General features: G+C 35.7%; 1 protein-coding gene across 1 annotated transcript in view; it reads left to right on the top strand.

The window, feature by feature from the left end:
• Positions 1–3,236: 3,236 nt before the first annotated feature.
• LOC145671714 (RNA-binding protein NOB1) overlaps positions 3,237–25,492 on the top strand; it is a 36,158-nt gene continuing 13,902 nt past the window's right edge. The window contains exons 1-5 of the mRNA XM_081740918.1: positions 3,237–3,421; positions 12,894–13,026; positions 14,617–14,825; positions 20,873–21,205; positions 24,840–25,175. Of these exons, the coding sequence (XP_081597044.1) occupies positions 3,356–3,421; positions 12,894–13,026; positions 14,617–14,825; positions 20,873–21,205; positions 24,840–25,175 (1,077 nt within the window). The 5' untranslated portion in view covers positions 3,237–3,355. The remainder of the gene's footprint in view (positions 3,422–12,893; positions 13,027–14,616; positions 14,826–20,872; positions 21,206–24,839; positions 25,176–25,492) is intronic.

The following is a 25,492-nucleotide window of genomic DNA, read 5'->3' as shown; positions in this document are numbered from 1 at the left end:
TTTCTTTCATTTTTACAATCCGTGAAGATGAATGCAATGTCTGTATTCGAAACATCGGATTTCAATACATTCACCTGGCCGGTAGACCAAAAAGACTTACTAAAATTCACGTTTCCAGGAAAAATTAAGTTCATTCTTCAAGTATTAAAATTTTTAGTTATTAAGGTTATTATGTCTTAAAGAATATTAAACTAAAGAATGCTCTCAAAATTTTTATATAGGAAATACAGTGTAAAATAATTAATTTTTCCTACGCTCGCCGTCATTCCATACTAGCCCTCGTAAGAAATTGCGAAAAGTATCGCATTACGAAAGTATCAAAATCAAATATAACTTCTTTGCATACTAATGTGACACTAATGCAAACCAAAACACAGACTTTGCATTCAGTGTTGCCAACAACCTCTGAAGAAAATCGGCTAGGTGATCTTCAGAAATAAGCTTTTTACACAAGAAATGGCTAGATTTTGAACTGCTAACCTATAACCCACGTTATAGATTTTAAACCCCTTTTTTGTGTGTAGAATTACGAGTTATAGTGAAATTTGAAATGTTGAACTTTATTCACTGAAGACTAACAAGCAACATACACGACTTTAAATTACAATTAAATCCATCAACAACTCATCTGATTTATAAAAATCAATAGCCATATTATCAGTTGAATTGATGACGTCGCCGCTAACCGAAGCGCTGGAACTGGATGTCCTATCGTTGGATTGTGGATTGGTTGTTTTTGTGTACACTGCCATTGTCCCTATTTTCAGTAGTACTTCTTTCGGCAGATCATAGTCCTTACGAACACTTATTTCTCCGTACACCCACATGAATCATCATAATTGTATTGAGAGATTTCAAGCAAATTAGATATCTATCCTACTTTTTTTCCCCTTAAATAAACAAAAACGATCTCTGTGACTTGAAGAACCGAACAGTTTACTAAATTTGTATTAGAAAACTTGTTCTTGTAATGAAATGCGAAAATTAAAATAATTGAAAAGTAGCAAACGGGGCCGTTATGGGAGCAACATTAAAATTATTTCTGAATCGATAAGTATTGTTAAGTAGTTGTAGATCTGTCGGGGGGTAAAAAGAATGAAAAACAAGTGTTGCGTAATAAAACACCCTCTGTCTATATAAATAAATTAATATCATAATATATAATGACAAATAGGCTAATTTGAAAAAATATACACACCATTTTCGAAGAAAACGTATTTTTAGAACTAATTTAATGGCTAATAAAAAGCCAAAAATGGCAAAATAGTTTCCTATGAAACTAGGTAGACTCTTATACAATAATAATCTAACAGATGTAACTGATATTCGTACTCTGGGCCCTCAGGGCTTAAAGATCTTTTTTCGTACTGACAAAGCCGCCAACGATTTCCTTCAACATCCTTTATTGATGGCACATAATTGGCGTGCTTACATTCCGAACTATGCCGTTTCTTGTCAGGGCATATTACGAGGAGTCGATCCGTCCTTAACGGACGATGAACTCATCACTGCGTTGCGATGTAGCGCTCCAACTTTACATGTTCGCCGCATGTTTCGTAAACGTTCTTCCTCTGATAATTCTTCTGTTTCCCCTGCATCTGACTCTTCTTTACCTCCAACCTCCCACTCTCACCCTTCTGTTACGGATTCTACATCCTCTTCCATCCCCACCGGAACAATTGCAGTTACTTTCGATGCCAATACTCTCCCCTTCCATTGCACCCTTTTGTTTCTTCACCTTCCCATTGAAAGATATATCCCCCGACTAAAGCAATGTACTAACTGCCTATTTTACGGCCATTTTAAACAGGCCTGCCGTGGTAAACAATCTTGTGTCACGTGTGACCTACCCGGTCACCCTTCTTCCTCTTGCTCTGCACCTCCCAAGTGCAAGCACTGTGCTGGTAACCGCGTGGTTACCTTCCCTCAGTGTCCTGAACGCCTCATACAAATTGAAATTAATACCCTGATGGCTACAGAACATCTATCCTATACCGATGCTAAACCACACTATTTGACCACGACCCCTGTACAACGCTCCTTAACGGGAGATCCACCTCCCCATTCTACTTCGTCCTCTCTCGCCACTTCTAGCTTTACTCCTCCTCTATCCCTACCTCTGCTTCCTTTTCATATTCAGCTGCTATCTCTCGGTCTTCCACTTCTCATTCTCCTTCCTCTCCTTCCGGTGGTAGAAAAAAGCGTATTCATTGACCTTTCTCAGGCTTATGACTCTGTTCCCCTTTGACCTCATAGATATACTTTTTTCAACAAGGCATCTTTTCGAAATATCTCCGTATTATCTACAACCTTCTGATCCAACGTACCTTGTATTTCACCTCGGTTCCCTACTCTCTGAAGTCCGCACCACTTCCCAAGGTTTTCCTCAAGGTTTTGTATTATCTTCTCTTTTGTTCAATCTCTTTCTGGCCCCTATTCTTCGCCAAACCAAAAACACTGTACTGGTTCTTTCCTATTGTGATGATTTAGCCTTCTATATTACTTCTACCTCCCCTCAACTTGCTATACCCCAACTAATTTCATCTCTCACCACATTCTCCACCTGGTGTTCCAAACATGGTTTAAGAATGAACTGAACAAAACTTACTTTCTCGTTTTTACCCGAAAACGCACTCCCGCCCTACCTTCCCTTACATTTACCGGTATTACCCTTCCCTTCTACTTACCGGTATTACCGTTGGTACTGGCACCATCCTTGTTCTCTCCGCTCTTTATCTTGGTTCATTCAACATACTTTCTCTCTCTCTCCTACTTCCATTTTCTGCTCCGTAACAGACTTCACATTCTGTATACTCCCCAACGTTTATATTTTCTCCGAAAACGCACTATTCCCCTTTGTAACTGTAGTCTCGATACCGGCTCCATCAATCATCTCATATTCTCTTGTCCTCTATACCAACAATATCGCCAGCCATTTCTCTCTATTCTTCATAAATTGCACGGTTCTGGTCCATTTAATGTATATTCGTTAATTTTCACCATATCTCCACCTGTTCTTACTGCCTATTATCTTTATATACAAAGATCTACGTTATTTCGCATCTTATAAGCATCTCTAAAGATTCATCTCATTTCATCATCTGTTTCTTTTGAAAACACCGTCTATAATTGCCGGGAGAGCGACCTTCGCTAATGCAAGCTGCAACCGTAGAAAAAGAAGAAAGGAGAAACTTTATTTTAGTTTTCGCATTACATTAAAGAAGAAGAAATAAGAAAAAGAAGAAGAAGAGGAAGAGGAAAGATTTCTTTATTCATGTGATTGTGGCCTGGATTTATAAACACATGGGAGTTGCATAAAAATATTTGTTGTATGAAATAGGTACTAAAGAACAAAATGAAAAAGAAAGTGGATTACTTGATAGCCGATACAACCGCCTTCATAAAAAATACACAACTTCAGGTAAACTTATTAATGTGTAATTTTGAAATTCTGTCACGTACGTAATATGCTCTTTATAGATATTTGAAGTTCAGGTAAAATCTAGGTAATGTGAATATTATGCTGAAGTATAATGAATGTCCTACAGTTACCACTGATTCATTACAAGCCTCCACAATTCACTGTTAATTACAAATATTTCGTATTATCATGCTGCTTTTACTCTTTCCTACATCCAGAATATAGGATGCATCTATATAGTATTACAGCCCAAAATTAATAATTTAGAACTGTTAAGGAGCTCACTCGAACAAACAGTTCTACAGTTCTGCCAAATAGAAAATTTATCGGTAAAATATGATGTGAAACATTTTTCGTGAAGGGATGAGAGTGTGAATGAAATTAATTACTGCCAATGCACGACATATTGAAAAGAATTTTGAGTGATATTGAAAATATTGTGTGTGTAAGTGTGTTCATTCTATCACTATCCTCGTTTTTGCGTATACCCCCGTCGCTGACGCGCCTGTTTCCTACGGACGCACCCTCTCGCTGCCGCTCGAGCCTCCCTTGCTGCGCTCATGCCCTGACAGTATTTGTGCCTTTTTAGTGGCCACCTAGCACAAGTTGCCCGTATTTTATGCATTGTAGTTTCTATGCCATACGTTTACATATTATACTATAGTATTCGCGCCGAGTCGTGAAGCTTAACCTAGATCTATCGATATCACCATCCAATAGAACGCGAGGGGTGTTCCAGTCGTCCAACCCCACCCATCAAATTGTCAGTGTTGTCTCGGGATCGTGCTACACGGAAAACATCTCCCGAGAGTACAGTGTTGTCGGATTTGCGCCAAGTTCCGTTTTTACTTGTTTCTTTTGTTGCGTTATATTTTCGTTGTTACTATTAATGTTATTGTTACCGTTTTAGAATAATTGTTATAGTGGTCATTGTTGTGCAGTGTTGTTATTGGTAATTTTAAATGCTTTTCTAAATACTCATTTATTATGTCTTCAAAGTTTGGCAATATTGTTGGTGAATTTCAGCTGTTTGAAGTTTCCCCAAGTGTGCGCTCGGGAAGCGGCTCCACGAATTGTACCGAAGTTTTCCGATGCATCGGAGCTCAAGCAAAATATTGCTGGGATTGGTTTAGAGCCCAAACTTCACGACTGGGCGCGAGTACTATAAGCGCTCCTGAAGTCAATCCGCAAGTCAATGGAACTCCTCATTTAGTGTATGCTCTGCTAAAAGAAATACAAAGCTTTAAACTAACCGAAAATGTTGCAAACTACGCACTACTCAGAAATTTCTAAAACAGTAAGTCCTTACTTTCTCCCTGCGATAGAGATATAGCTTCGAAACTGCTACTAAAAATTCGTAAATGATATCATCTTCCTTGTTGCGTGTTTCAGGGGTTTGGGGGTGCAGTCCCATTTCAAAGACATGTCCCTAGGACATTAAATGTTACAAAACGTATACAATAATGCTTATTGCTCAAGCTAACCATTCAATAGGGAGTAGGCTACATTCATAGAAAATGCGTTTCTTAGAACATCATATATATTCTCACTGCCTTAGAAATTCTTTCTTAAAGAAGCCCCATTAATTGCCGCAGATTGACTTTTCGAGAGTTGAGTATGGATACAGTGTGTGTCGCTGTATGACATTAAGAACCCTCGTAAATTTAGTCAGGACAAGAAAATGTCCCGTATTTTAACTCCATTCCATTTCTGCTATCAATATCAGGTTATTCGAAAAGTGAAAAACAAAAAATTCAGACATTGGCTGGGAATCCTGTAATTAGTGAATGAACAGTACGCTGTTGCATGTAACAGTTTCGAGGAAGTTATTACACCACCCTGTTCGACTTGATAGCGAGCGAAATTTTAATGCTACTTTTTCCATTGCACTTAATGGAAACTCGGATACTCTCCGGAACATAAAAAAAAGGGGGGGTTGAATGTTTCTACGTTTACAAACACAGGGAAGATGACTGACCTTTTCTCCAGCAACACATTAGATAAGTTAACAAGAATTGTAATCTTTTTCAGACGCTAGGAGCACAGAATTGTGCTTCGGTCCAGATCTTAGAAAAATGTAAATCTGGTCCTGACAATTACACACGACACAAGGTGAGAAATCAGCTTTTCATCATATTAAACTGACGAACATAATTTTGGCAAATACAGCCATGAAAATAAATATTGCTAAACGCGTGAAGAATATTGAAGGTAGATTGTACCACAGATTTAAATAATCTGCATATTGTTTTCCTGTAAAGCATTTTTATAGCACATCTTGAGTTTTTTAGGCATCTTCAGTCTGTACAATTAATTGCAGGATACGAACCAAGGTTGGCTGGTTTAAACCAAGGTGGTTTAAACCAGCTGTTTTTTCAAAAAAAAAAAAAAAAAAAAAAAAAAAACCTGGTTTAAACCAAAAAACGAAAAATGTCCGTAAAAGTGTAACTAATCGTAAAATCTTGATGAACACACGTTTCTGGGTTATCACGTTTCACTCCCATATATTATTCGTACTATATTCAAACCTAAATTCCCCATTCTTTACTCAAAGAGATTATATTATAAAAGCAACTTTTTTTATGTAACTTTATAGATGTTCTTTTTTGTGATCTTTCTTTGGTTTTTTATTATTGTTATACAACCAAAGCAAAATTATAAACATTGTTTCGTTTTAATAATGTTTACTATTGATAAAATACATCGAAATGCCGTATTTTTTTGGGGAGGGGGTCATACAAACCCCACGAGAGGCAATTATTGAAATAAGAATCTTTGGTAACTATTTATGTATAAATGGGTCAGAGCCAAAGTGGACTCAAATAATTCGTATCTTTATTCACTTTTCTTACTGATATGCAAAGTAAGTCGTTATATTTCTTTAACTTGGACTAATAAAAGTCGTAGTGAACTGACTTGGACTAAATTAGTTCTTCTGTACTCTGTAGTAGTTTGAAATTTTCCATATGTAATTCTGTATAATGAATCCACTTGTGCAATTTATTGTTTGTCTTTTTGTTCTTCTGTCCTAATGACTCTTGACGATTATATTAACAAATATGTAAAGATCAGTCAACGTATTTTTACCAGGAGTCCTTCGTGAGTGAATCGGCAGACGTATCGCATTGGCCAATTAGTCCCGGTTTCGAGTTCAAATGGAGGACAATTTCTCTTGGATGTAAGCCGAGAAGCGGTTTGGATTCCGCTTTAAGCTTATGTGACCCCTTCCAACATAACCCGGTTGTTGCATACTAACACTAAGGCGAAACAAGCTTACTTCTGGCCATATGTGATATAAATACATAGAGCAAATTATTTAAACCAAAAAAGCCGGGTTTAAACAAAAAAAACTGTTTTTTTGGTTTTTTCAATAAAAACCATGGTTTTTGCCAACCCTGGTACGAACAGAAAAAAGCAGCTGCTGCTTAGTGAACTTTCGCTTATTATATTCTTGAAAATAAATAAATTAATTAAATGAAATCTTTTAGTTTTAGTCTCACGGTTATGCCTGCTATGCTCAAAGTGACGGTGATGATGAGAAATGAGTGAAATGACGGAATGAAGAAAGTGGGAGGAAACGTGAGAATCCCGAGAAAACCCACGCACAAGAGCTTTGTTCACCACAAAGCTTACTTTGCTCGAGCTGGGATCGAACTAGGAACCCCATGCACCAAAGGTGAACGCTCTACCACTGAGCCACCGCGGCCTATTATACTTTTGTTCATAACCAGACTACAGTTCATTGCATTGTGTTGGAAAGTTGAGGAGGGGGTGAGGGTTTGAGGTGTCCCGTATTCTCTTGGAGAAAATATGGCAGATTTATGAGCTCTCTGCTATTTCGACTTATGTGTCAGCTGCAGTGCTGGGCAAAATAGGTAAGCAAACCTATTTGAAATTCAAAATAGTATCACAAAATGTATTCAAAATACAAAATAGTTTTCAGAAGAGTATTTAAAATACAAAGTACGTATTTGAAATACATTTTGCAAAATACAAAATAGGTATCAAATTTTATACATAGTCTGCAAAATATTTGTATTGACTATTGTTCATATAATAGTTTAGACATCAAACACAATCATTTTCTTTGCGCAAAAAAAAAAAAAAAAAAAAAAAATCAAATTCTTCCATTAGGCCTACATCATACACGATTCTTTCATTAAGGAAATGCTTATTCGCTTTCAGTAACAATTGTTTCTCAAACATTTTGTCACTCATACTAATTCTGCGGTGTCTCATAATGAAGCCTTCAAATGAGAAAAGCCACTTAACAGATGCTGAACTTGGCACACATGTATTGAACTTTTTAAATAATTTAAGAACAAGAGGCTACTTTTCCAGTACACACATTGAAGTATCCGAATCCTCAAGGTACTGGAGACATTGCAACTAAAAAACATTGGAGGAAGCACAAATATTTTTCTCGTGATAGCTGGTCTCCGATTCGAACAGGTAATATTGTTCATCATTAAGATCATTTGCTTTTTCATTTGATAGTACAGTCTTGTCAATTGACTGTTCATGGCGAATATTTTCCGTAGATGCATCTTTCCAGGGTTGGCAAAAACCATGGTTTTTATTGAAAAAAACAAAAAAAAAAACAGGTATTTTTTGTTTAAACCCGGTTTTTTTTTGTGGTTTAAATAATTTGCTCTAGGTATTTATATCGCATATGGACAGAAATAAGTTTGTTTCGCCTTGGTGTTATTATACAACAATCGGGTTACGCTGGAAAGGGTTACATAAGCTTAAAGCGAAATCCAAACCGCTTCTCGGCTTACATCCGAGAGAAATTTTCCTCTATTTCAACTCGAAACCAGGATTAGCTGGCGAAACGTCTGCCGACTCACTCACGAAGGACTCCTGATAAAAATACATTGTACTGATCTTTACATACTTGTTAATATAATTGTCAAGAGCCATTTCACAAGGACAAAAAAATAAACAGTTGCACAAGTGAAACCATTATACAGAATTACATATCGGCGATTTCAAAATACTGCAGAGTACAGAAGAACAAATTTAGTCCAAGTTAGTTTACTACAACTTTTAGTAATCCAAGTTAAAGAAATACAACGACTTAATTTGCATATCAGTAAGAAAAGTGAATAAAGATAGGAATTATTTGAATCCACTTTGGTTCTGACCCATTTATAGATAAATACCAAAGATACTTCTGATTTCAATAAATGCCTCTGGTGGGGTTTTGTATCACCCTCTCCCACCCCACCCCCAAAAGTACGGCACTTCGATGTATTTTACCAACAGTAAACATTATTAAAACGAAACAATCTTTAGAATTTTTCTTTGATTGCAATTGCATAACAATAATAACAAACTATAAAAAAAAATCACAAAAGAAACATTATAAAGTTATAAAAAGTTATAAAAAGAACAAAAGCTGCTTTTGTAGCATAATCTCTTTGAGTACTGAATGGGGAATTTAGGTCTGAATATAATACGAATAATATATGGGAGTGAAACGTGATAACCCACAAATGTGTGCTCATCAAGATTTTACGAACATTTTTTTGTTTTTTGGTTTAAGCCTTTTTTTTTTTTTTTTTTTTTTTTTTTTGTTGAAAAAACCAGCTGGTTTAAACCACCTTGGTTTAAACCAGCCAACCCTGCATCTTTCACAGATGATCTGTTTTCCTTAGGAACCCATCTAAGTTTAAAACACGAATGAGTGACAGAAGCAAGGATAACATCATTTACTGATGACTCCAAGGTTAAATATTCATGGAATCTTTTGTCCATATCCTTTAACAATGCCTTCACGAGCGGATTACAGCACTTTGATAAATGTAGTTCCAGTTTTTCCAGAATTTTCTTCATGCGAATAAGTTCTGTGATGAGCTCGCCATAAAAGAAAGAGTCAGACGATTGGAGGCAACCAAGTTCTTGTACAATGGGCTCCATATAATTTAAGTATTCGTCAGAGCCATAGCTTTTAGTGCCCGAGTGAAGCGGAGTTCGGCGCCCCCGTACACTGACCTTACCAACCTTTTCCTTTTTTTAATTACATATAAGAGAAGCATCTTTTGTTACACTACGCTGAATTTTTATCGAGCTGCTTGGACAGACCATCGTAACAGCCAAAAGCGATCATTATGTATTCTTTTACAAATAAGACTTGTTTTCAAGAGGCTTATTTTGGACTTTCTGCTAAACTTGGCAGAACTATTTTTGGTTGTATACAAATCCATTTGGGGAACAGTTATGGAAATTTGTAACTCTTACAATGTTTCATACTATCAATAAGAAATGAAATTTCAATACATTAAAAACTATGTGCTTTTAAAATGTTCGAAATGAGTGACAACATTAATTTCCAGTAATGATTATAAACTTTTGCAATTTTATTCTGTACTAGCTGAATATACCCATTCTTCGCATGGGGGCTGTATTTGAAAGTCAACGCCTGTGGGAGTATCACTATTCATTTCAGCGACCGCGAAAACTATGAATTTGACACTAATATCGGTCACTTTGGGCTATTTTTACATGTCTCGGTATCCACCCCGCTGACCCCCCGGCTCGCATACAATGGTAGCTGAATTTGCAAGTCATCGCTAATGGAAGTGTCACCATTGATCTCAGCGACCGCGAAATCTATGGATTTGACACCAATCTCGGTCGTTTTGGATTACTTTTACATGTCTCGGTAACCCCCGGCCCGCAGCGGAATAGGGTGAATTTGAAAGTTAATGCGATCAGAGTTTCATCATTGATCTCAGCGACCGCGAAAACTATGAATTCGACACTAATATCGGTCATTTTCTACTACTTTTATATGTCCAGGTAAACGCCCCCGTAAGACCCCCTGATTCGAATTTTGATAAAAACGCTACGCCTTGGTCTGGGGCCTGGACCAAGGTATCCGTGACCAAACTTTGGTAACTCTCGGTCAACTTGTCTGGTCCCTAGGCTGGTTCCGGTAAACGCCCCCTGAGACCCCCCTTTTTCGAAATTTGAAAAAAACGCTTCGTCTTGGTCTGGGTCCTGGACCAAGGTACCCGTGACCCAAATTTAGTAACTCTCAGTCCACTCGTCTGTTCCCAGGCCCCACACAGACAGACAGACATACAAATAAACTCTTTATTTTATTTAGATTAGATTAGATGTGACCGCACAAGTAACATTTTAATTTCGGTTCTTTTACTGAAAAAATATTTTGTAAAATGTAGCGGAAATTCAGAAGAAGCCTTCTTTATGAATTTCTCAGTATTGACCAATAGAGGTGAAAAATATGTTTAATGTTTGTTTGATTTAAAATCCAAAATATAGTTTGGCTAACTTACATATGATGAAACTGTAGATTACATAATTTTATAATGAATGAAAGTCCTGAATTTAAGATTACTTATTATTAATTTAATTAATACATTAAAAATACACTAACACCTCCCATATATATATATATATATACACGAGTATATGTTTTGTATGTAAAAATATTCTGGCGATACAAGTAGTTGATGAAGAAATGTTCCCAATAAATTCATATTCAAATTGGAAGCATTTCATATGTCAACGGAAAAAAAGCACTGGTAGTGATAAGTTTTTGAAAAAGACGAAAATCGTTGGGTTAAGTTCTAATCCCTTAAACCTCTATTCTACAACTGATTGAACTTCGAAAATGTTATTTCCCTTGTTTACCTTCATTTTTCATATTCCCACACACACAGCAGCTCGCGTGTCTTCACTCTTCTCATTTCCATACCTTCATTCTCACCGCCGTGATTAATCCGACTGCGTAGAAAAGCATGATTGGCTAACCAAACTCATCAGCATCAAAACGCCGAACATTTACGTCAGTGTTTGACCGTTTCTGATTTTGAAAATCCTCCTGCGCACACTATAAGTCATTACTTGGCACCTTGTTGTGTATATCACATGGACATTAACAAATCATATATAATAATTTTCTTTAACATTGATTTAATAGATCACCAATACTTTTTCGGAGCGACGCATGTTTACTCATTTCCAATACTTTTCCTTTCTTCTTGCTCGTTCGGCGCCCTCTTGCTATTAGCACCCAAGATGATCGCTCCATTCTCCTGCCCGTAGCTACGGCTCTGGTATTCGTCGAGAAATTCCAACTCGTTATCTTTAAAAGTGGGAATTTCCAGTGCATGGCATGCATCATTTAATGTACTTTTTACGTTTTGAAGCTTCATTAAACTATCAAAATAAGAATTCCACCTTGTACGACGAGGTGTTGTGAGAGACACACCAACATCTCTGAAAACCTCGCATGATTTCAGGGATTTCGACTGCAAGTTCCGCAGCACCAATCTATAGGTGCCGCCACGTAATATTTATAACTGTTAGTTTCTAATATACTGTGTGCAGGTTCGTAAACTGCGTATATTGCCAAGATCAGACCTTTGTATTTTGCATATTATGGAAAATAATAAAATATACTACAAAACCTATTTCAAATATAAAATACAAAATAGTTTTTAAAAAGGTATTTAAAATACAAAATACAAAATGGTATTTTGTTTTTTAAATAGGTCCCTGCACTGGTCAACTGAACTTCTTTTGTGTGTGTATATGTCTGTCAGAGAAGAAACTGAACTGCCTCCTCCATAACACATTCCTAGCTACGGGTCTGCTGGATATCACAACTAAGCCCAAGAATGGGTTCCTACTGGAACCAAACCAAGCTCACTGACGCATGGCTCGAAATAGTCAAGAGCGATCAGCAGTGTTTGGCCGTTTTGAGCTCTGACTCTGGAACAACTTTAAATGTGACACCGGGATTTGCATATTTGGAAACTAGCGTGTCTTCATACTGTGATGATTCTGGGAGGTTTGGGTGTTGCTTAACAGCATGCACCACTCCAACACTTGATCACCAGCTTTATTCTTTTTATTTATTTATTTATTTATTTATTTATTTATTTATTTATTTATTTATTTATTTATTTATTTATTTATTTATTTATTTATTTATTTATTTATTTATTTATTTATTTATTTATTTATTTATTTATTTATTTATTTATTTATTTATTTATTTATTTATTTATTTATTTATTTATTTGTTTGTTTGTTTGTTTGTTTGTTTGTTTGGCATCCATTTTCTGCACCGAGTGCGCACGAGTCACTAGATCAGAGGAGAGGGCTTTGTTTGCTGTTGTTGGGTTGATCTTATTAGTAAGCATTCTGCTTGTTGGCAGGTCCGGGGACTAATTTTTCGACTAGTTGTGTTCTTCCTATTCCTGGTTTTCCTTCTATATATCTCTCTATGGCGTTATGAAGAAGGGTTGATCTCACTCTATAGTAATATTACCACTATATGTGTCTGTACTATTGGTCGTTTTACTAGTTTAATAACATTCCTTAATTAATTCAATACTAAAGTTATTATTTCAGGTTTAACTTGTGGTATAAGGATAATACTTTCGGTTGTTTGTGTTTATAAATTCATAATTAATGATGGTTTGTTTTATTGCAGGGGATTGGTGAGAACGTGTACACAACTCAGAATGTGGTAGATGAAGTTACGTCAAACCGACAATTGAAGCGCTTGATTGTTCTTCCATATGATTTAAAGATTAGAGAGCCTTTTACTGAAGATATCAAATTTGGTAACTATTTTATAAGTAATTCCAAAATTATATTATCTGTTAATATGATCCATATTCTGTTTAAATTAAAGAGAGTTGAGTATTACACGAGACATGGAAGAAACAAACCGATTGTTTGTTACACCACAATCTCTAGGTGTAAATTCAATGAAACAGAAAGTAAAAATGTTTCCGGTGTGTTCGACGTTGTTGTGTCATTCAGTTTAATTAGCAGAATGTTTAACTCACCTTACTGTGTTCGAATTTTTGAATTAGTTATTCTTTTGCATTACAATCACAAGTTTAATTAGAGTTAAAACAAACCAATTATTTTGAATAAATTTTCAGTGAATAGCAAACCTGTAGTCAATAAGACATATAGAGCGCTCTTATCTGATTCGGGGAGCCCTTGATCGATCCTCGGCCAAATGAATTTGCTGTGGACACATCGTGTTCGTGGATTTTTCCGAGATTCTCCCGTTGCCTCTATGCTCATTCCACCAATTCTCTCATAATCATTTACGTTCCTTGATTATTTCTAGCCTACAGGGCGTAAAACTAGAAGTTTCATTTCATTCCAATAGGACATTAATACAGTTAATATAGAAATTTGGTTGTGTTCATTTGAGCAAAATATATTAATATGGTTTTATATGATTCGTACAGTTTAAGATAAACATTTCTTAGTTATTATGAACAAAATCATTGCGTCTAGAGGCTTAACAATTCACGTTTTGGATTTTACAATCTTCGTTTTGAAATAAGTGTAATAGTAACATGCCATATCTCCAAGTGCAGGTAGTGTTGTATTTTTAATTCGGTTATTACAAAGAAAACGTGTATTTACTCCCATTTGTTTTATTTGTATTTAGGGCAAAAGTGCTATTTTAATTGGCACTATAGCAGGACTAGCAAGAGATGGTCTCTGACGTTTCTTATCACATGCGGAGGAACAATGCAACCCCTACTTTGGTACTAGTATTACCAACCACGGTCACACTGTCTTACACCATAGATGCCGTTTAATTAAATTGCCACTATAAGATGCACCGAAAAAAGTCTTGACACATGAGTAGTGGCAGCGTCACTGCGAGCTGTCAGAGACCTTCTCTTGCTGGCTCCCCTATAGCTACATATTAGAGGAAGAAGAAAACATGTTATAATTAATGTTATGAATAATGTTGATTTGTGAACGTTTATTTATCCATCGCTAGGTAAAAATGTTTGTTTACTCGTTGTTATGACATTGACGTGGTTACTTAGGAAACAGTTTCGTTACTATGTACTTGTTTATGTATAATTACCAATATATAACTGAACAAGATGTATAATATAGACGTGTATCGCATTGCTGTCAAGCAATTGAAAATTATTGCGAAATATAGTGTGTTTATGTGGTTGAAACTAGTGTGTAATCCTTTAAACAGTCTTCGTAGTAAGTAGCAAATAATTTTATATGGTTTATACTACGAGATTTTAATAATTCGAACTGGAGGTTAACATTATATTAAGTTAATATTGCTTAAAACTGTAGAACTAACTGGAATGCATATTAATTAAAATATGCTGTTTTTAATTCAGACTAATCTTATTTTTTAAACTTTCTCCCAGTGACAGATTTTTCTAAGAAAACTGGAGATTATCCAAGTTTATCAGCTACTGACATTAAAGTCATAGCTTTAACATATCTATTTGAAAAGGAAAGGAATGGAACAGCACATCTAAGGACAGAACCTATTGTTAATAGAACCGTAACTTTTACACGGAGTCTAGTTGAAAATCCAAAGGATATTGCGGGGTTTTATTTACCACCTAAAGAGGTAGGTATTAAGTTTATTTTTTTCTTTCTTCATATTTCTTTTGTATAGACGAATCGTTCATTGCAAAATTGTGATAATGTATTATTATCTCTAATATTGCATGCTGCTAATTTGTTCAATATTTTCTAAACAGAGTGGAAATGGACAAGAAGGTTTAGGGAGAAATAACAAATTTAAATATTTCCAATATCCTTAAGTACAGTCTGTCTCACGCAGATTCGAATCCCGATCTTCCGCTTCCTAGACGACTGCTCTAAATAGTTGAGCTGTCAGCGACACTAGTTTCGTGTAACGTCTCTGGTACTTTGCTGGCTATGTAACTGATAACGCAATTGGTTACTGTAATCATCCGACAGGCAAATGATACGGTTCGAGCCTTCGCCACTCCCGATTTGCCCATCGTCATACATACAACTACATGAATTCAGTACCCGGTATAGATGCATACAGTTGTAACGTATGAATGTGGAAAAGAAAAATCATAATGTTTAATTAGAAAAAACAATAATAGGTAGAAGTAGCGAAATTATTATACTTTAGTCAGCTATATCTCGATAATATAGTGATTTATGTAAATCGGAAACTCATAGTCTATATAAGAGGGAGGGGATCTTACACCATCAGACGTGACACTGCCTTGAATAGGTTCTTATGGTAACTGGGTCATTGTTATCGGAGTTAAAATAGAGTCAGTGTAGAAAGTGAGGCCTATTATTTCGCCATCACGCTACAAGTAATCATCCGCCAAGAATTTTGTCTGTAATTGTTGCCACATTTCACACAAGAGCCAATGATAATTAATTGTACCTGTTTATTTTTGTAATTCTAAAACCTCTCAGTGCTCAGTAGTTACCGTTATTCATGACTCATGTGACTTGAGAAACTCTTGTGCCTTGAACAGCGTGCCATAATATAATACAATAAAAGTATTTATAAGGACGTGTCATCATTTTTTATTTATTTATTTATTTTGTACTTCTATTAAAGACGAGAAGTAATTTGTAATGTTGGAGACTTAGTATTTCTTCTCCATAGAATTAGTAGCGCAGGAAATTTTTAGTACAAAACTGTTACAATACCAGGATTTCCACTCACCTGGAAAATCTGGAATAGTCAGGGAATCCAGCGTAGCACTAAAAAGTCCTGGAAAAGTCAGGGAATTTCATATTTCATTTAGCTACAGCAGGCATTTCTTATGTAATGACAAATGCTTGAAAGAGGTGTTAACTCTTGCTACTGGAGCCAGTGGTTTAATATTCAAAGGTAGCCTTGCTCGTCGTGCAGACTTCATTGCCATAACTGCCATTCGGACTTTCCACTGAAGTTCTGTCAAATCCGTTGGGTGGAAAATGCAGACGTTTCAAGAAGATCCATGAAAATCTTTCCCATTGTAAAGAAATATTTGAATTCAACAAGTAAATTACCGTCCACTGTGTCTGTAAACTGTTTGCGTGAAGCCTGAGAAGATCCATTGGCATTGTAGAAAATTGCTTTCTTCAACACAATTGCATCAGTACTTGAACCGTTCTTGAAGAAATTTCAAACCTGTGATTCAATGATATCTTACTTGTATGATTGATTTCTTGACGTATTGTTCAATTTGATGAGTCGTTATATAAAGAAACAGATTCTCTTCCTGTACAATCTATTGATGTAGGATTTTCTACTAGAAAACCGCTAACAATTAGTAAAGTGTCTGAAAAACAGAAGCTAGAATTTTTAAATCAATGTCAGAAGTTTCTTGTAGGAACTATATTGAAAATGATCGAAAGAAGTGCTATTAAGTATGGTATTGTACGTGCAGTTTCTTGTTTGAACTCCACAGTTATCCTTCAAGGCACTGGTAAGGCGGAAAATCGGAATACATTACTCACCTACCTACATGACAATAATCACATATCTTCAACGCAAGCAGATGTGGCAAAATAGCAGTACACCCGATTTCTTTCATACACTAAAGTGCATCAGCAGCTCAAGGAATTTTCTTTTGAAAATGATAATCTTTGTCAAATGTACGCAAACATATTAACAGACAACAAAGGATATAAGGAATTGTGGTTTGTCGTGAAATTAACACTTACGCTTTCACATGGCAACGCGAATGTTGAAAGTGGATTTTCTATTAACAAAGACTTACTAGTGGAAAATTTGCATGAAGAGACAGTTGTGGCTCAAAGAATGGTGTATGACTCAGTTTATGTAGAGGGTGGTCCATTAAAAGTGAACGTGACCAACAAGATGCTTCAATATGTACGTTGCTCCCACTCAAGATATAAAGATGCATTACAGAAAAAGAAAAGTGAACAAGCAGATGAACATAGAAAGAGACTGCAGAAGAGAGACATTCAATCTGAAATAAGAGAACTTGAAGTTAAGAAGTCCAAGGCTATTACAACTTTATCTCGCGAGGAAGCAGACATTGATAAGAAATTATCAGACTTGCGAAAACTTTTGTAATTATGTATCATCAATGGAAAAAGCTCTCTTGACAGACAGAAAATATATATCTGTAGTCTCACAAATGGTCAAACAGATGATAAAATGTTTTAACTTCTGAATCCGTTCATTAACAACTTGAACGATTGTAAATGTTTACTATAATTACTTCTGTGAAAAGGAAAAATAATGGAATACTTATAGCAATAAATAAAAATAAACAGCTATACCCCATCCAGGGTGAAAAGTGAAGTTAAGTCTCAGGTTGAAAATGTTGAGCACTTTCATAAATTCATTGGCAACATTATTGGATAGAAAATGTACATAAATAGCGCACAGGTTATTTTCATATATTTTTTTTAAGTTACCAGATTTCACTTTTTGCCTTATCCGGCTATTTGGTAGGGGACATTTCATAATTAAAAAGTTTTGTTTCTTTTCCTTCATGTGCAAATTCTATTTTTCTATGCACCGGTACAAATATGTGTTACAAAATGGTGTGCCTAGAAATTTCTGAGAAGTGACCTGGAAAAGTCAGGGAATTTGATCTTGGAAAATGAGTGGGAACCCTGAATACTTACCACTGTGAGGTCTAACAAATATAGAATTATCACGTTTCTGAAGAACAGATCCGCATCTACTTGGATTAGCACATTAACTATAGTGTTATTCTTAAATATTGATGTTTGCAGCTTGATAATTTCTCACACGCTTCGTATAATCATATCTAGTATTTCGTATAGGAATATATACATGTACAGATCATGATATTTTCTGAACTTTACAGTAGCTTATTTAAGTGCTTAAAATCAGTGACGACTAGCAAATAATTCGAAATAGTTTGATACGAAATGTGTCTCACCAAAGACGGGGGACCCGAGAGTGTAAATAATTTTGTCACACGTGAACTCAACGCTCTTTGCTTGCTTGGTTTGGTTAAATACTTGCGAGAATGTTTAATCACTTTATCCTTATCACTTTTGCTACTTCAAGTCAAAAGCCAAAACGCCTTATACAACAAGAATAATATCTCACTATGAGAGTAGGTCATTGCTAGAGATAAGACTGCAGCTAGAAGTATTGAGTACTGAGAAAAGTATTGCAGCAGCGTTAAAATTTGTAGATTGTAATGCAGCGTTTGCATGATTTTATTTTAAGTTTAGCGTCCCTTTCAGCATCGAGGCTATATGAGACGTAAACCTACAGCTTAACGTGGAACCGAACTACATGAGCTCCCGCTGGGAAACAAACCCGGTTCTCCCACATCAAAGGCGCGTTCGGTAACAGCTTAGCCGCAAGGATGCTCTGCAGCGCTTGCAATGAGCGCAACATTACAGCAATCAGTTCGGTCTGATTATGCCGTATAATGCAAATTAATGCATCAAACTTTCATTTGATTCATATTAAGTTCCATAACCAGCAGGATTCTAACAGCAACAATATTAAGAGTAGTAAAGCAAATTTTACCTTCAGAACAGGTGTTTTGTCTGAATAAGCAATGCTTCTGAAAGTTTTGGATAATGACGATATTGATTCCTTTAAGTAAGTGATATTTTTGTAAAAATGAGAAATTAATTTGTAGAAGCTTTTCGAACCTGTGATTCCTTCATTTGCTTTTGTTCGTGAAGAGGAATAACCCCTTCACAATATACAGGTCTTCTTTTATGGATGGTTCACAACTTGGAATATATTATACTGAGCATATATTTCTTTCCACATCATAATGTATCCTTTCTTTTTTTATTTGTGGCTGTCACATATAGGTGCGGAAAAATTCCCGGAACGGTTCAATATCTCGCGGAAATATACAGTTCAGCAAAACAAACAAAAACACGTGTTAAATAGTTTGAAAAAGCTATCGAATGATACCAAACTCAACCCCCTATCCCCACCCCCTTCGCGGGTACGGGGGTTACATTAAAATTTTAAATGGAAACCCCTGTTTCTTATTGCTCATTTGGATTCTCCAGAAAAAGAAACAGTAATTTGACCCAGAATTGAAAACAGTATCTTCACGGATGGCGCTTGAATCGACACAGAAAAAAGGGAAGTAGCGAAATATTTGAAAATGGAACTGTCAGTCCCCTACTCTGTTGCCATACGATTACCGTACTGGTTTGTGGAGTCAGAGGTCCTGACTTCGATTCCTGCTGAAGGCAACCCTTTTGTTTTATTTTCCCAAATAATAAATCCATACGTTTTAACTTCAACTAGTACTTTACTCAAGTTACATACAATGCAAATTTCGATAGTTTTTTTTGTAAACTAGCTTTATGAGTGGTTGTTAGTAATAGGGTTATTAAGGTTACAGTTCATAGGGTCATATAAAACAAAAGCAAATAATTTTTTCCCGCAATTTGTATTTTCTTGCAAGTTAATAACATTATGGAGAAATACATTATTTTTATCGAAGTTAAAATGTATGAATTCATTATTTGGGTACAAAAAATATAAAGAAAAAACGGTACTCTGCGCGGGAACCAAACTCAGAACCTCTAATTCCGCAGCCCAGTACGCTAACCGTATGACCATAGGGTGCGGGATTGACAATTCCCATTTTCATAACGTTTTGATACCTCCCTTTTTTTGTGTGTCAATTCAAGCTCCATCCGTGAAGGCACTGTTTACAGTTCTGGGTGAAATCACTGTTCTTTCTTCTGGAGAATCCAAATATGCAACAAGATGGGGGTTCCCATTTAAAATTCCAAAGTTACTCCCCGTACCCCCGAAGAGGGTGGGGATAGAGGGTTGCGTTTGGTATTATTCGGTAGCTTTTTCAAAACTATTTAACACATGTTTTTGGCTTTATTCCTGATCTGTAAATTTCGCGAGATATTGGACCATTCCGGGACTTTTTCCGCGCCCTGTATTTTGCTGTCTACTTTTTTTCTGTTGTTATCACCTTTATACAAGGGTCATTTCAGGCAAACGTGGTATGCATACGACTTACAATCAGGGAAAAGTGACGCTCCCAATATCGTTTAAGCATCATCAGCAAAGGAGCGGTGAAAAATAAAATGTAAAAAATGAATGAGATTAGTGTTGAATTCATGGCTTTTGAGGTCGGGAAAATAGCTGATCCATTTGAAATAACTGTTGGAACATAAAACCCACTTGAAGCTGTGTTCTTTAATCATATCAGTGTGATTAAAGTACATGTTCTAGGGGGTAATGTGTTATTATGCCAAACGTTGAGTATCCTTTGTATTTGTAGCAGTACACTTTCATTGAAATACGTACCCTAAGGGGAAGGAAATTAAAATATTTTCCATAAACGTATTCTCCTCATGTGAGAAACGGGCATTTCGGATAGCAATAATAATAAAAGCTAATATACATTCGGAGAACAATGGAACGTTTATTCTATACCTTCTTCGTGCTCCAAAATTTTTGATCGAGAATGATTGGCGCTGGGTGCATTAGGTAGGATTCAATCGACAATATATAAAATAATTGGGGGCATTGGAAGAGAGTTATGGGTTAAAAAGTTCAAAAAATATACCTGTTCATGATTAGGTAGAACGTCTTTCATGTATTCCCCATTTTATTTGTAAATGTATCATTGGAATGAATTCACGTTCATTTTCTACAAATTCTCTCATGTTTTTCAGGAAATATTTGACAGTTCCTCTCAGGATGCAGAAGAAAACTCTCAGGATATTTTGTTTGAAGAAATAGCGGAAAATGATGATGATGTACACTATGATTTGGATTTAGTTGTATTAAATTTTTATCTTGGAGACCATAGTTATGTCAGTGGTTATCAACCGTCAACCTACGATCTGAAGATCCAGCAGCTTGTATCTACGTTTACGCCGATAGAATATCCTCATGTGAAACGATGGTATACTCACATCGAGAGCTTGAAATCCGATCTTCAAGATAAAGAAGTGGATCTAAATTACGTTTTGAGGAACTTGTATCAGTATTACGTGGATTACAAGGTAACTACTATTGATGGGGAAAGAATTTCACCAAATTATTTTGTTGAGATTCTTACACATATTTGTAGTCACTCCTTATATGCCAATCAAATTAGAATTTGCTTATATCAATGGTCATGGACATAATCAGTAATGATTTTTTTCTTCATAGGGTTGTAGTTGTGTTCCTCATTCTCATACTAAATGTGCTTACTGATCTGACTTGTGCTAAGGAAGTAATTCTAGAAAAATGTAGTTTTTATTATGAAGGATGAATTTTAGGATATTTCTTATTTCTTGATGAACGAGAAAATGTTCTAATTCTAATCAAATTACATTTTTTTTAAAATAATGAGAAACAAGTGAATATTGTTTCACAGTGTAAAACTAAGACTTCCAAACTATGCGAATTCAATACTCAACTTGTAGTAGTGCATCTATAAGTAATGGTTGCAAAAAGTAAGATGATCACAGATAGAACCTGTTCCTTGAGCGCTGAATCCGTATCAGAAAGCCATTACTGTTTTTGTTCTATGGCGGTAAACGTTGAAACCAGAAGTAATAGTAAATTTGAAACACTTCTTGGTTTGGGTAGAGTACTGTGGATAGTCACATTGTCTTGAGACGCTGAATCGTTTGAAAAAAAAAAATCTTAATATCACTTATCGTTTTCATTCTATGGCGATAAACGTTGAAATCGTAAATCCCTAATTTTAACCACTTCCTGTTTGAATAGAGGGTTAACGGAGCAAATAGAACCTTTCTTGAAACGCTAAGTCAATTGCAAAAACAGCATCTTGATAGCATTTACCGTCTTTGCTCTGCGGAAATCAGAATTGAAACCGCAAATATTAGTAAATTTAAATACTTTGGTTTTGGTAGAGTGTTGTATAGTCGATATGTTGTCTTGAGACGTCAAATCGTTTGTAACAGTCTGCTTCTTACTATCTGTTACCGTTTTCGTTATATGGCGATAAACGTTGAAATCGGCTAATTTTAACAACTTTTGGTTTGAATAGAAGATTAACGGAACAGATGGAACCTATTCTTGGGACGCTGTATCGATTGCAAGAAACAGCATCTTGAAAGCATTTCCCGTATTTGCTCTACGGAAATCGGTATTAAACCGGAAGTAATCGTAAATTTGAACCACTTCCGGTTTTGATAGAGTGTGCATACGCTGACTCGTTTGTCCAAAACAGCTTCATGGTATCTGTTACCGTTTTCGTTCTATGGCGATAAAGTTGAAATTGGAGATGACTAATTAGAACCACTTCCTGTTTGAATAGAGAGTTAACAGAGGGAATGGAACTTTCCTTGGGATGCTGAATAGATTGCAAAATGCCACATCTCGATATCTCTTACAGTTTTGACTCTGATACATGTTGACAGACGGATGGACGGACAAAGCCATTTTATAAGACTTCAAACACTTACGCATAACATAGTTTGGAAGCCTAAAGAAAGAAGAGTTGTATATGTAATTATTTAATTATATGAATTAAAGCGTGTGTGTAATAATTTGTAGAATTACCTTTTCATTTTTATTTACTGCGTATAATGATTAATTTACTACTAACTACTGTTGTAGTACTCCATGGAACCTTCCTTACCAGAGCTGGATAACTCACATGTAATTTTTCACTTCTCAAAATTTCATCTTGTACAGTTCCGTTTGCAAGGCAGAAAAATAATAATCAAAATACTTGATAACGTGATCATGTAAATTCCTTGCACTTGAACACATTTCTTTGGAAAATCTTATGAAAAAAATGCACTGAATCTTTTTATGCCATTTTGTGCTACTTACAAAAATTACGCTAATTTCTAACGTACTTTGTGAAGGTTGTGTTATAATCTTAAATCTAGATTTGTACGTTAAACTTTGACTCTTTTTAACTACTATGACTAACCATGAAACTATTCAAGCAATAAATATTTACATTTATATAATAAATACTTAAAACCAATTTAACTGCAAAATCCCCTGAAACGCTTTAATACAGAAAATTGCTAATCGTGAAGATAATTGGAGAAAAAAGATTAGAAGTCGTACTTTAGGAATTTCTTGTTTAGTAACGGAAGAAGGATAATACTACAAGACAATACATGACCAAGTTTTGGGGGGCGCGGTGGCTCGGTGGTAGAACGTTCACCTCCGGTGCTTGGGATCCCTGGTTCGATTCCAGCTCGTACCGTGTGGACTTTGTGGTGGATAAACACCGTGCTCGTGGGTTTTCTCGGGGTTCTCCCGTTTCCTCCCACCTTCTTCATTACACCATTTCACTCATCTCTCATCATCACCGTTTCCTTTAGCCTCACCGGCATAACCTGTGACGTAAAACTTAAAGATTTCATTTCACTTCATGACCAAATTTTATAAGAACCGAAGACTTCGTCACTTGACGGCATGAAAACTCCCACCCATTGTTTCCATTCGATAAAATCTGTAGCTTAATTGAGGAAAGTGGTGACTGTCAGTTCACAATAAACAAACCCTTAGGCATAGTAAAGGAAAAATTACAAAGATGCGAAGACAAGAGTGAATATGAAAATCGTATAGTTATAACAAATGTGCTTAAAGAGTCCGATGCTTGATATCATAAGAATAAAGGAACGGAAGTCAGGGAGACTTAGCCGCTGTTCATGCAAGAAAGTAGGGCTGGTGTGTACCAGTCTTGGCACTTGTTGCAGCAGTAAGAGATGCAGTAATTAACCTACTATAGAAATGAATCATGAAATGAATAAATAGTCTCGTATATTAAGGGAAACAATAGAAAAATAAAGTGAAATTTTTCAGTTTTACGTCCAGTGGTTATGCCGTGTAGGCTAAAAATGTGATGACAAAATGAATGAAAAGGTATAATCAAGAAAGTGGGAGGAAACTGGAGAACTCCGAGAAAACCCAGCACATGGTGTTCGTCACCACAAAGCCCACTTGGTGAGAGCTGGGATCGAACCAGGGAGCAGAAGTGAAAGCTCTACCACTGAACCACTGCGTCCCTTAAAGGAAACAATAGGAAATGGAGATGATATAATTGATGATAATAAATGAAGATAATACAAAATGACAGATTTTGTACTCCGCCACTGGGAATCGAACTCTGGAACTTGTACAACAAAGCTATACGGGCTAGCCACTAAAAGATATTCAAATTATGTTCCAAGATTTGTGGCTGCCAATATTGTGATTGTCCAATGGATTGAAATGCGTAACTCATTGGAGATACTTTAAAGGGGAATGAATTGAGAAAATTTGGGAACCTTTAACGACATTCTTTCCCTGAATGGTACATATCGTTACTTATCTAGTGTTTTATTTAGTGTTTTACTTATCTTTGTGTTTTATTTTATTTATTTAAAAAATAAGTACTATTAATATATTGTGATGTTCATTTGTGTAAAACACGTAAGTTTATATGAACTACGTGCGTGACTTGTATGAACAGGTAAAAAATTCTGTTGTTAAAACATATTAACTTTACTACGTTCCAGTATAAATACTCAATACATACGTTCTGCAAGCAACCAGATTGTATTTAAGAATGGGTGGGATGTGGAAGTTTTTCTTTTCTGATAGAAAATCATAATGAAATATATATCTCAAGTTTGTGTAATATTAAGATGTTAATGAAAAGTACTTATTATGTTACAGGAGGATACACCAGTTGATGAAGAGATTCTTGAACGTCTGAAAAACTTAGCTATGGATGATAGTAATTCAGAGATAGGAGCATTTGAATTGGATGTTGGTGATGAACACCCAGTTGTCGATTCATTGGACTCTGATGATGGATATTGTGAAAGTGGTGACATCAATGAGGAAGAAACACTTCCTGAGAATGAGAGTGAAGACGATGACGAAGATGATGATGGTGTTGGTTGGATCACACCTGGTAATATTGGCGATGTGAAGAAGCAAATGGGGAAAACAGTCGTCGATGACAAACCGGTTGAGGTTGCGTGTATAACAACAGATTTTGCAATGCAGGTAAGGGTAATTCAATGACGTGTTAAAATGAGAATTAAAAAATCCCTTCCTCTTAAACTGTAAAAGTGAATGTTTTTTAAATTATTAATTATATCCTTCGCATATAATCTGTTTACATAAAATTGTATATTTTATTTTTTATGGATTTATGTTATTTTACAACTTCTGTCTTAAAATTGTTATATACAGGGTGTCTATAAAGTCCTTTGCCACCCCTGAAACTAGGAAACGGGGAAATATATGCCAAAACTGGAAAACACATATTTAATCAATTCAAAAGTACCACATATTGAGGTAAACAAAGTTGCCTTAGGGTC

The sequence above is a fragment of the Thermobia domestica genome, chromosome 2 (assembly GCF_964235325.1).
Source record: "Thermobia domestica chromosome 2, izTheDome1.hap1.1, whole genome shotgun sequence".
Classification (NCBI taxonomy): domain Eukaryota; kingdom Metazoa; phylum Arthropoda; class Insecta; order Zygentoma; family Lepismatidae; genus Thermobia; species Thermobia domestica.
The sequence above is the reverse complement of the archived record's forward strand: the minus strand, read 5'-3'. Positions and strand labels throughout refer to the sequence as shown.